The 12,758-nt window shown below is 43.0% G+C and overlaps 1 protein-coding gene across 9 annotated transcripts in view; it reads left to right on the top strand.

Annotated features, from left to right (window-relative positions):
* The window catches only part of LOC135109326 (mitogen-activated protein kinase kinase kinase 13-B-like), a 64,095-nt gene that overhangs the window by 41,704 nt on the left and 9,633 nt on the right, over positions 1-12,758 (top strand). For 5 of the 9 annotated variants that reach the window (XM_064020682.1, XM_064020683.1, XM_064020680.1 and 2 more), the window contains 8 exons: positions 8,473-8,744; positions 9,210-9,396; positions 9,847-10,038; positions 10,443-10,601; positions 11,025-11,292; positions 11,389-11,508; positions 12,111-12,219; positions 12,392-12,573. In XM_064020682.1, the coding sequence (XP_063876752.1) occupies positions 8,473-8,744; positions 9,210-9,396; positions 9,847-10,038; positions 10,443-10,601; positions 11,025-11,292; positions 11,389-11,508; positions 12,111-12,219; positions 12,392-12,573 (1,489 nt within the window). Of the gene's footprint in view, positions 300-1,925; positions 2,712-6,214; positions 6,871-7,847; positions 8,295-8,472; positions 8,745-9,209; positions 9,397-9,846; positions 10,039-10,442; positions 10,602-11,024; positions 11,293-11,388; positions 11,509-12,110; positions 12,220-12,391; positions 12,574-12,758 lie in introns of those variants that run through there. The other 4 variants (XM_064020685.1, XM_064020684.1, XM_064020686.1 and 1 more) reach the window with 4 other exon arrangements.

Raw genomic sequence — 12,758 nt, 5'->3', positions numbered from 1 at the left:
GTAGAGTTAGCGCGGCTGAAAGTAATGAAGGAAGAAGACATTGGCTGGAAGTTGTGAAAGAATACTAAAGTTAATTCAATTGCTCATTTCAGTCACGCAGTCACGGAATTGTAGACTTAAAGTACGAAGGTTTACGTCAGACTCAGTGGGTGCGGCGGGGAGTTACGAAAGACAGACTGGAGTTATGTAAGAACACTAAAGTTAATTACCACTCGTTTAAGTCACACAGTCACGGAATCGTAGACTTAAAGTGCGGAGATTTAGATCAGACTCCAGTAAGAAACTAAATAAATAAATAGGTAAGTAAATTTTTATTGCTGTTTTTATCTATTATTATATACACAATGTGAATTACAGAGTCTACATAGTTAAGTTACGTAAACTAACAGTTACTGCGTGTCCAGACGAAACTCCCTGACAGACAGATGTTTATTAGCTAATGGCTCAGCCCTATAGAGTGTTTTACACTATTCATATACTATGAATGATAACAAAACAACATTAATTTTATTCTAAGCAATACATAATGCTAAAACTAATAAGGTAACACCACTTGCACATTCATGGTTTGCCGTTACAAAGCGCATACACTAAATTCCCTGGATCGATCTTTGCAATACAGTCAAGCATTGCACTATCAATAATCTATAGTGATAAAACATTTTATTTTTATTCCAAGTGATAAAGAATGTTAAAACGAATAAGTTAAGTTGCGCATGTGTTGCTGGGAGTTACGAAACGCATAGGCTAAATTCCATGGATCGTTCAATGCAATATAGCTAAACTCGTTCAGAAAGTGGTATAAGCAGCCTTCGGTGTCCTTTTTGAGGTTAGCAAGGCAAGCACAGTACGCCGCGCTGCCCTCTGACTCATACCAACTCATTATCGTACGCAGACTATCTTTCTTAAGTACGTAGCTTTTACACACCACACACGATTTGTTTACACTGCATAATACGTATTTATGTTATATTGTATGCAAATCACGCTTATAGAACAGTGTTTTGTTAGAGAGAGAGAGAGAGAGAGAGAGAGAGAGAGAGAGAGAGAGAGAGAGAGAGAGAGAGAGAGGAGAGAGAGAGAGAGAGAGAGAGAGATTGCATAGATTACTATAATAAGGTAGATCGCAAAGGGAGATGCTCTCTCTCTCTCTCTCTCTCTCTCTCTCTCTCTCTATCTCTCTCTCTCTCTCTCTCTCTCTCTGTGTGTGTGTGTGTGTGTGTGTGTGTGTGTGTGTGTGTGTGTGTGTGTGTCTCAACCTGATGCAACACGCTGGCCGGGAGAGAGAGAGAGAGAGAGAGAGAGAGAGAGAGAGAGAGAGAGAGAGAGAGAGAGAGAGAGAGAGAGAGAGAGAGAGTTGCTCTTTAAGACCCCCTCCTCCAACACCTGTTATCGCTGTTATCTTAGTTTCCCGTCTGTTATCTCCACTCTGAGGACTCTAAGACTTGTTATCTACAGCAGGGCGTGATTCTGAGGCTTCCATATGACGTCAAAGAGAGAGAGAGAGAGAGAGAGAGAGAGAGAGAGAGAGAGAGAGAGAGAGAGAGGGGATGCGAGCCCTTCTGAACGTAATCACCGAGGCATTATACGTTTAGGCTACAATTTTTTTTTTCCTCTCTTAAACTTCATTTTCTAGTCGTAGTCTTAAGAAAAAGCGTGTATTTCCTTATCTGTTGTGTTATCGGAAACTTCCATGTGGTGTTAATTGGCTGGTTCCACGATAATTCCCTTCACTCTCCGGTAAAACGGACAATTAAGCAGATCAGTTGGGGGAGAATCAGAGATATTTAGCAGCTACCCTCTAAAATGACGCTTCCTTCTTGAAGCGAGCCTTCGTTTTCTGTGCTGGCGAGGCGAAGGGAGACATCTACATTATTATTATTTCTCGTATTATCAGTATCTTATCAGCATCATTAGCAGGTGGTATTGATAGTCGTGTTACTTCTCCTCGTGATGACAACTAGAGCACAAGAAACCTAGCGCTTGATGTATTTTTTTTTTCCAAGCAAACAAAACATTTCACGTTTGGCGTTGGCAGCTCAGCCTGGCGGGCGTATAAAGCCGATGACTCACCTGCCTGAACTCACCTGACCTGTGCCTCTTAAATCTCGGACACTCCCACTCACAGGAGCCGCCTCACACCTGGCGGCCTCTCGTGGGGTCACAAGGGAATACAAATCTACCCAGTGGGACGGGAAAGGAAATGCTAGGTAGAGGATTATTAATTTTGAACCTACTCCTATTTTAGTTCTTGCGAGGCGGCCGCGGCGGGAACTGGGCAGTATAGAGGTGCTGAGCTGAGGAGCTGGCTGTGATAAGAAGTAAACTGGACTATTTGGATCAATGCATCACAATTACTGAGCATAATCTAACTCAAGACACAAAGACTGAGGTTCGTGTCTGTATCTACGTTATTACGAGCTAGAGCAGGTTGGCAGAGTTAATTGAAGGCGTAGAGGCGGTGATAACAGTGTTGAGAGTGACAGCGGTAGATACAGTGGGGCAGTGTGGTAGTAGTGGCAGCCTTGCTAGTGCATGGATGTGGCTGCAGCGCGGGAAGTGGTAACATTAGGTGGGGGGAGAGCGTCAGGGGGGCTTCTGCTGGGACCGAGTAGGGTTGCTGGGTGCTGCGCGCGCTCTCACCCACACATTCCACCCGCAAGTTCCCTCCTCCCGCGCTAGCACTCCCACCTTCTCCTGACTATTTCCCTGTAAACTAAAGAAACAGTGATTTGTGTGCGTGTGTGCAGTATGGTATTGCATGGATACTCTTGCCTCAGTGCTCCGTGGTGTTGACAAGACTGGGAGTTAAATGAGAGAAGAGAAAGAATGCTTCACAGATCATACTAGGAAATCTTGCCAGGAAATCTCGAGGTGTTGAGTTCCTGGACGTGTTTAATATTTCGGTGGTGATGAGAGGGAGGTGTATGGACTGTTTTAACGTGAAGCGCCTGAGTGATGTGTACTCTTTCGTGCCAGCAGGTTGTGTGAGTCAAGTTGAAGGCCACACACAGGTTCATTGACACTGACCAATGGATGGACAGCACACTCTGTGGTTATCAATACATAGAAACACTCCACCCGTGTTAGTGTAAAATTCAGTGACCACACAGGACTGAATATGGATAAAAGACTGATACTTGACTAGGGTTATAATGCGTCAGTGAAGTGGAGAAATGGAGTGTTTGAAAGAAAATAAGAGTGTAGGAAAGGCGATGTTGAGCGAACCTAGAGTGAGGAAGTGAAGTATCGTGTTGGATGCAATGTGAAAGAGAGAGAGAACAGTGCCTTGTCGTCATGAAGTGTGTGTGTGTGTGTATGTGTGTGTGTTTGTGTGTGTGTGTGTGTGTGTGTGTGTGTGTGTGTGTGTGTGTGTGTGTGTGTGTGTGTGTGTGTGTGTGTGTGTCAAGGATAACATTTCAATATCTTATCAGACCAGAAGTGTTTCCCTCACCAAATCAACCGTCGGTCAGTCAGACGTATTACAACACAAGAACAAAGAAACCTCGAAAAAGCAAGTGGACTTAAACGTGACAGTCTGGGACCATAGATAATAGCCCACCCTCTATCCTCTCTCAACACAAAGCATCTACATGCAGTTTGGCGTTCACCAACAGAAGAGCACAGATGATAGACGATAAGTTTTATATCTGTCCTCTATCTTCAGCAAGTGTGCAACGTAAGCCAGGTCAGGTGTGCGCAGAACTGCGGTGTGTGGATAAGTAATTGCCACGACCTATATATAGCTTAGATTATCACAACAAAATCGTCCCAATCAGGAATCGAAAGAATTTAAGGCTGTGGAAATTTTGTTTTTATATTATTATTTATAGTAGTATTCATTCTTACATAGATAACTGACTGGAAATGTTCCTATTCACGCCTTTCGACTTGAACAAATTCGCCCGAAACAGGAATCAATAGAACTTAGACCTGTGAACGTTTGGAATTTTTTTTTTTACTATAATTTACATTACTTTTCATTTTTATTTCTTATACATACGTAGATAACCGACTGGAAATGCTCGTATTCACACCTTTAGGACTTAGAAAGTAATACATACAATGACTCAATAAATCTACGAGAAATGATGCAAATCAAAACAAGCTAATTACAAAACACGTATTGTAAAGACATTTATAACATCTTGCATTACTGAAGGACGAAAACATTTCCCTTCTAATTTTAATAGTGCTGTGAACATTCCTCACGACAACAACACCTGTATAGCATTGATGAAGGAGTGTTTACTTGTGTTAATTATTCACACCAAGACTTTCATGTTGTGTTGATAGCGTGCTGGCAGCTTGGTATACGAGTGTGTTCACCGTTAGCTGTATCAGTTCAATACACAATTCATTGCTCGTTTGCTTCCATAATTACTGTACTGTGAGACGCGAGAGAAAGCTTGGGATTCTGTATGCGTCTCAGTTATTGTTCTTTGCTTAGGATAAGTCGGTCTATTAGATTGATAGATAGATAGATAGATAGATAGATAGATAGATAGACGTTTAAGAAGGTAGGAAGGTAGGTAGGTAGGTAAATAGATAGATGGTTACGTGGAAAGATAATTAAGTAGGCAGGTAGATAAATAGGTAAGTAAATAGATAGATAGATAGACACACACACACATACAGAAAGATAGAAAGCTCACACCCATTTGATTATCAGTGAAAGGTTAGCCAAGGTTCTACCAGAGGAGTGAGCGCGCCAAAACGACCTTTATGCTCACCAGCTGGAGAGTCCTGCTTTGCCATCAGCACAAGTCAAGCTCAGTATCGATTAGCGGCCTTCACTTGCATATTTCAGCGCTACTGTCAGTGTGGTCCACGGTGTTACTTTGCCGTGTCCTCCTTCAACCCGCCTTTGTGGTGTAGTATAGCGGGAATCAGGGGAATTTTTAAGTGTATTATGAAGCTTTATGTAATGTAGTCTCTCTCTCTCTCTCTCTCTCTCTCTCTCTCTCTCTCTCTCTCTCTCTCTCTCTCTCTCTCTCTCTCTCTCTCTCTCTCTCTCTCTCTCTTCCAGCTACCCTCCCCGTTCCTTAAAACCTGGAAACATGCCCCCTGTCACCCCCTTGCCCCCATAACAACCGGAAGTTTACTCTAGGCATCAACACGCACCTCATAACGTGACCTGAGTCGCCCTCGTAAACACTAAAGCTAGGACAGGGACAAGGGGAGGCAGGAGAAGGAAGCAGGAGGAGGCAGGAGGGCGAGGGGGAACAAATAATAAGGACCATAGTGCACTGCCTCCATCCGGACGAAACTCATGACCACAAAATGAATGAGATTGCTTTTCCATCTCTCTCTCTCTCTCTCTCTCTCTCTCTCTCTCTCTCTCTCTCTCTCTCTCTCTCTCTCTCTCTCTCTCTCTCTCTCTCTCTCTCTCTCTCTCCTCAATGATTGGCATGTTCCCCGGAAGTGAGGGACAATTTATGTATACACGTTTCTAGCCACCCAGCTTTCAGAAGCCCCGCGGATTCGAGTGTCAGTTTCGCCGGGATGGCTAAGCTAGACTGCGAAGAGCGAGGTGTCAGTAACTATTGTGGTTGTTGATGCACTTAGAAGGATAAGATATTATGCGTAAAACTATAGAGAAAGAAGGAGCAAGTACAGTTCAAGCTTTCGTCAAAAATTACACTGTTTTCGCTCCTGTTACTTAGAAGAAGGAGAGGATATTATGCGTACAAGTGTAAAGAAAGGAGGAGCGAGTACAATTGAGGAGACTTTTGCTAAGAATTACATTACTCAGATACTCGTAAGAAGTAATAACTGAACATCGACACACCCGTTATTTATCGTTCTTGGTACATGAGAGAGAGAGAGAGAGAGAGAGAGAGAGAGAGAGAGAGCAGGTTGTCAAACTGGATATCTTATGAGGAAATGCTTGAAGAACCAGTACAGTATAAGAGATTTTTGCTGAGAATTACAACACACAAACAAGCGGTACCAGTAAGTTCATATCGACTCTCACCTGTTCTTAGTACTTTCATAGGAGGACGCGGAGAGAGAGAGAGAGAGAGAGAGAGAGAGAGAGAGAGAGAGAGAGAGAGAGAGAAGAGGAAGTAATGAACCAATACAGCTTGAGATTTTCGTTAAGTAGTGCGTTACACAAACAAGCAGTAACAGTAACTCAATATTGACCCACTGTCGTTCTTGAATGTGAAAGAAGAGAGAGAGAGAGAGAGAGAGAGAGAGAGAGAGAGAGAGAGAGAGAGAGAGAGAGAGAGAGAGAGAGATAGAGTATAGCTATGTTGTTCTTCCCATTCGCCATACACTGGAAAAGATGGTACATAAAATCATATTCAGTACACATGATGCTTTTAAATCCCATGTACAAGGTAATACTATTTGCTTGATCACCTTAGCGCATTGTATTATGAACGGTCACAGGAAAGAGAAAGTGAGAGGGGATACGATAACCTACAACTGGCTTGAATGGTGGATAAAATACAGGTCGTGGATAACAAGTGCTTTAGTGTACAAAAAAAGCAAAGGTTGTATCTGTCGCTCCACGAAAGAAACCACTCAGTAGCACATTGAGACCTTAGTCCTATTAGCACCAAGCACTGAGCAGCACACCCCGCCACGTGAGAAAGTGCCGTGAGCTCGCTTACACACACACACACACAGACGGAGGCGTACACAGTTCCTAGAATTGACGCCCGAGACCCATTGGCCACTGCCCGAGGTTGGCTTCCCGCTTCTGCGTACGGGAGGATCAACCAATACGGGAAGCCCCTGCTACCAGAAGCTGTCCACGCGCCGCGACACACCTCGTCTAAAAGCTACAGGCACTCCATTCGTCAGTTTACAAGATAGTGTAGTCGTAGGAGGAACCTGTGGACCTAAGTGCGCCTTGTTTCGGTACTATGGTGCATAATTCCTCACTGGCTTGGCCGTGACATTAGCGTCACCGGTTTACTGTACCCAAGCAAGATTTTTGTGGGCGTCTTTAGGAAAGACGAGGAGCCGAGTAACCTGTGTGTTCATTACATAACTACTGCCTGTAACGTAACACAAGCGCCCGTAGTCGTTGCCGTATCCAGAAAACACTACAGCATTTACAAGAATTTACCGAGTGAAGAATCCTGATGGATAAACAAGAAACTGGCATGCGGATATATCTACAGTATTCCAGTAATGGCCAGCAAGCATGAACAGTACATGCTTATTGATTCACCAGCAGTAATGTTACTATTGCGTAATACTTATATTGATGCTAGCAGTAATAGTAAACGAAGCAGGAATACATGGCATCCACATTTCTCCAAAGCCAAACCGCAAAGTCAAAGAAAGGGAGGCTGTCACGATACTCCGCCGTGACTGCCTCGGGTGGCGCGGAGTGTTGTGTGCGAGATCGTTAATTCCAGGAGAGGCCAAACACGTTCCTGGAAGAGCTGGGCCGGAAGGAAGGTAGAGGCGGGCGGGGGAAGGGATGGGAGCAGGAATGGGACAGGGGGAGGGGAAGTTTGTTGCCATGCGGTCAAGTTCAGGGCCGCGGGCGAGCTTCAATATTTCAGTCGGACACTGGACTTCTCGCCTACGGGACACGCTGCGCCACGCTAGTGCTGCCTGATAGAATGTGTGTAACTTTCATGCTTCCTTCCACACCACGCAGCGTAAGATAAAGTCCGTGTCTAGAGAGGAAGAGGAAGTGGATATGAGAGACTATCAAGACCTTGTTTACTCTCACATTGCATGGTTTTGCTTCGCTGAAACTTGCAATGTTACAAATGAACACCGCTTACTGTAGGGCTTATGGTCCGTGTCTGGAGAGGAAGGGCAACAGTGACGACTGAGGTGGATAGCACAGACATTATCAAGACTTTCTTTACTTTCAGACTTCATAAGTGTTTTACTTCGCGGAAACTTAGAAATGTGAAAATATTACAAATGAACACCATTCGCCGTAAGATTTAGTCAGCGTCTACAGAAGAAGAGCGAGAAAAGTGACATTTGAGGTGGATATGACAGACATTACCAAAACTTTGACTCTCAGACTTCATAAATGTTTTACTCCGCTGAAACTTAGAAATATGAATGTATTACAAATTAACTGCTTCTCATGTATCCATCTACGTACCGTGTGAAAAATGAAACTAAAATGAAGAAATAAATTACTCACTACTGAAACCGAAAGAAAAGAAAAAAAAATGAATATGTTAGAACAGAACTGCTTCACATGTATTTAAACACATACTGTGTAAAAATTAACCACAGTTTTTTGTAAATAAGCTACAGTTTATCAACCTCACAATGGACTTTATCCTCCGGAGACGCAATAGAGGGTAAGAATTAATAACATGGAGTACTCTAGTCAAACATTTCAGAACTAACATCATCATCGCTGCTATTTTTTCTTCTCTAGTCCTGAAACTATGAAACGCACCAACAAACATAAAGAATGACTAGACTGAAAACTTATTCTCGATACCAAATCTCACAAGTTTCCCATTTCTCCTCCAGCATGTTGAGAATGGAAGAGGAGCTACAGAATCTTCAGCTTCACTCCCAACGCTCCACGCCTCTGGAACCCCAACAAGGAAGGTTTCACCCAGACGCCGGGGGAGCAGGAGAGGGTGGAGGCGGGGACACGAGCAGCCCTGACTCGCCCACTGGCGTGCACATAAGATACAGGGACGGTCAAAGGGTTAACTGGCTAGAGGGAATCATTGGCTGTCTTCGCCCCGTGTGGACCATCATTGGCAAAGCGGCACTCAGCGAGAAACAGGCGCAAAGTAAGTGAAGGGCAGTGCTTACCAACTGAAAAGTAAGAGGCAAGGGAGACTAGCTCATAAAGGGATGCTTCTTATCAGTTTTATATGTTTTGGCCACGGGATTGAAGCTTTTAATAGTTTCCTACATTTTTCTTTATCGGATGTTAATTTTTTTTCTTCTTTTCATGTGATTCGTAGTGTTAAAAGATGTTATAATGTAGATTATACTAATTGCTTTATTTCTTAAACTATCTATGCACAGTAATAGATTTACCATTTCAGCTCTCTCTCTCTCTCTCTCTCTCTCTCTCTCTCTCTCTCTCTCTCTCTCTCTCTCTCTCTCTCTCTCTCTCTCTCTCTCTCTCTCTCTCTCTCTCTCTGCACTTTTCCTCACCCTCCCCACTGCATCACCTATTTTTACTTTCCATGTCAATCTTTTGTAGTCCCTTCCTTTTTTCCCCTCATCACTCTTCTCCCCTTCTGCAGCTGACAACTGGGAGATCCCGTTCGAGGAAGTGTCTTCGCTGCAGTGGCTTGGGTCAGGGGCGCAGGGGGCAGTGTTCAGGGGGCAAATGAGAGGCTCCTGGGTGGCTATCAAGAAAGTGAAGGAACAGAAAGAAACGGATATCAACCACTTGAGAAAACTTAATCACCCCAATATTGTCCGGTTTCTGTAAGTAGGAATGAATTGTGTCTTGGTTTCAAGTCCATTCCAAGTTTGTCTCATGATTCCAAGTTGATTTGAAATGCATCTCTTGATTTTGAGTTTATTTCACGTGCCTCTTGATTTTAAGTTTGCGTGTTTCTTGAATTAGAGAAGAAACTGATAATTTGTTGGTCGTAGGTATTTTATAAAATTTAAATGGAAGAAGCTTCTTTTTTCATGATATCTTTTTTTATCAAACTGTTCATCATTACTAATAAATGACTGGTTTCCTTTCCCACAAGTATTTCATAGGGAGGAATTTTCTTATCCTCAGCAATGTCACTCCAAGTCTGTAGCACTCAAGCTCTCCTCATTAAACCATGGACTCTCCGTGATATTATACTACTACTACCACAATATTCCTTCCTACTGTATCACTGCTTTCTTTTTCTTTTTCACTCCTTCATTCTGCCTCAGGGGTGTGTGTACAGCAGCGCCCTGTTACTGCATTGTGATGGAATACTGCCCCTATGGTCCTCTCTACAACCTCCTCAAGGATGGACAGGATATACCACCAGACCGAGTTGCTCTTTGGGCCAAGGAAATTGCATCTGGCATGAACTACCTCCACCAGCACAAGATTATCCACAGAGACCTTAAGAGTCCCAAGTAAGTCTTCATTATCAAGGCTTGTTAAGTGTAATTGTGAACTGAGTGGTCAAGATTGGATGTTACTTATATGTCTGTCAGTGGGTGTTTAATGCTACTCAATGGAAGGTGTTTGTGTCATAGTAATTGACTTAATATACTGTATATTTGTATGTGTGTTTATGGGAAAGTTGGTTATAATGATGAGTACATGTATGTGCTGTCATTTTTTGTATTTCCTCAGGATGTGAGGGGGGAAATTACTTAACTTACAGAATACTTATTAGTCCATTTGCATAAGTTCTTTTTGGACACATTATTTACAGTCTAGTACTTGCATACCATATGGATCTTGCAGTCTCTTTCCCAATTATTCCTGTGGCATATTTGTTGTTGTTAAGTAACATATTACTATTTCTCTGCAGTGTCCTGATTGGGAGTAACCAAGAGGTCAAGATCAGTGACTTTGGCACCTGCCGGGAGTGGAATGATGTCAGCACAAGGATGAGTTTTGCCGGCACCCTGGCCTGGATGGCACCGGAAGTCATCCGGAACGAACCGTGCAATGAGAAAGTTGACATATGGTGGGTGGCCTGATATTCTAGACACTATTCTGCTTTACAGTAGGAATTTTTCACATGTATATGTAGCATTTATTTTTTTGTCTTGAGATTTCACTTCAGAAAGAACTGGAAAACTGTACTGTTGTTGGTCTGTTATTTTCACTTCAGTATGCTTTGAAATACTCACCTGAGCTGTCTTCTTTGCTGCATCATCAGCTCATACACTGCCAAGATGTTGCATATGAGAGGTATATAAATAGTTTTTGCTTTGTGATTCTCAAAGCTCCCCAAACTTTCATCATGGTTCAGAAGACGACAAATTATCATCTTGCTAACAAAAATCATAAAATAGATGAACTTTATGATTTAAACACTCAACAGATATCTGTAGAACACAACAGCATGTAAGTTCTATCATGAATTAATCTACTGTATCCTTGGCAGGTCATTTGGAGTGGTGCTATGGGAACTGCTGACCTGTGAGATCCCGTATCGTGATGTTGACAACTCTGCCATTATCTACGGCGTTGGGTCAAGTTCACTGCATCTTCCTATTCCATCAACGTGTCCCGACGGCTTCAGGCTCATTGTGCAGATGTGCTGGAACAGTAAGCCGAGGAACCGACCTTCCTTCAAGTATATTCTGATGCACCTCGATATTGCCGCGGTGGAAATCCGCAGCACACCACCAGAGACTTACTTTAAGACTCAGGTAAGGACAACTGAGAGGAACTGAATGATTTAAGGCTCCATGTTATTTCTGCAGATCTCAACTTGTGTGATTTAATGCTTCTTGTCACTTCTGCAGATGTCCTGGAAGGCTGAGATCAGACAGCAGATGGCATCAATGAACTCCCGAGCCTCACACATTCCCCGCTTGGAGGAAGATCTTGTGCAGCGACGCCACGATGAACTCAAACATGCTCAGGTGGGCAGGACACTTTTTAAACTGATTATATTTTCTACCTGGGCAGCATGTGTTAGGCTAGTTCTTGTGTGCCATGTGGACCTTGCAGTCTCTCTCCCATTCACTCCTGATATTTTCTTCCTGGGCAGTGTGCCTCAATCTAGTACTTGTATGTCATGTGGATCTTGCTGTCTCTTTCTCACTCACTCTTGTAGTATATTACTTGTTGGTATGTAACCCATTACTATGAAATAACCCACAACTTTGGAAATTAATCATATGTACTTGAATATTAGGATGCTAAATATTGGCCATTGAATGCTATACACTCAGTCTAGAATTTTGTACTTGACTGCAAACATTATTTACTGCTGATGTCATATTTTTATCCTTGTCCATTTACTGATTCATTTTATGCTTTGTAAGAAGACCAACCTTTCTTACTATTACCATTTTCTCTGACAGTTTTTTATTTCTTATCATTTCCATTGATTTTGTTTAGCAGGACATTCATCATTGCTCATCTGAATAATTTTACGCTTTTTTAAGATCAGTCTTTCCTGCCATCACCATTTTCCCAGTGATTTTTATTTCTGACCTTTTCCATTGATTTGGTTTCACAGGACATAAGGGAACATTGGGAAAGGAAGCTGGTCATTGCAAATGACCTGTACCTTGAGCTGTCTGCTGCCATGCTTCAGCTGGAGCAACGTGAAAAAGAGCTTCTGAAGTGAGTTGTGCATCTTTGCTTTGTTAACCAGTGCAACAAGAGAGAGAGAGAGAGAGAGAGAGAGAGAGTTGTCAGAAAGCAGAAGAAATAGACAGTACAGCACATTTTCAGGATTTTTTTTATACACAATCTTTTCTCAAGAATGGTTACTATTTATCATCTCCACCTACGGGTCTTCCAGGCGTGAGCATGCCAATCAGATCCACAAAGGGAAGCGGAGAATTGTGAAGCCACTCATCCGTGCCCAGGAGCGGCTGCAGGCCAGGCGGGGGGCGGGAGGGGCAGGAACAGCCACCTCCTCCACCCCGACTAGCCCCGACACACAGGCTCCCTCACCAGCCCACCAACCACACCAGGTCAGGGTTCTTGTATTTGTTCTTCATTTTATATTTTCAGATACAAATTTTCTGCGCTCTTGCCTCTCACTATTATATTAGTCTATCACCAGAAACCTTCATAAATCCAAGCAGTTTATGAATTCATCAACATACCTTCCTGTTTACATTTATCATCCCCATCCATAAATTTGTCTAATCTTTTG

This window comes from Scylla paramamosain, chromosome 18 (assembly GCF_035594125.1).
Source record: "Scylla paramamosain isolate STU-SP2022 chromosome 18, ASM3559412v1, whole genome shotgun sequence".
NCBI lineage: Eukaryota > Metazoa > Arthropoda > Malacostraca > Decapoda > Portunidae > Scylla > Scylla paramamosain.
Note: the sequence above shows the minus strand (reverse complement) of the source record. Positions and strands in the feature narration are given on the sequence as shown.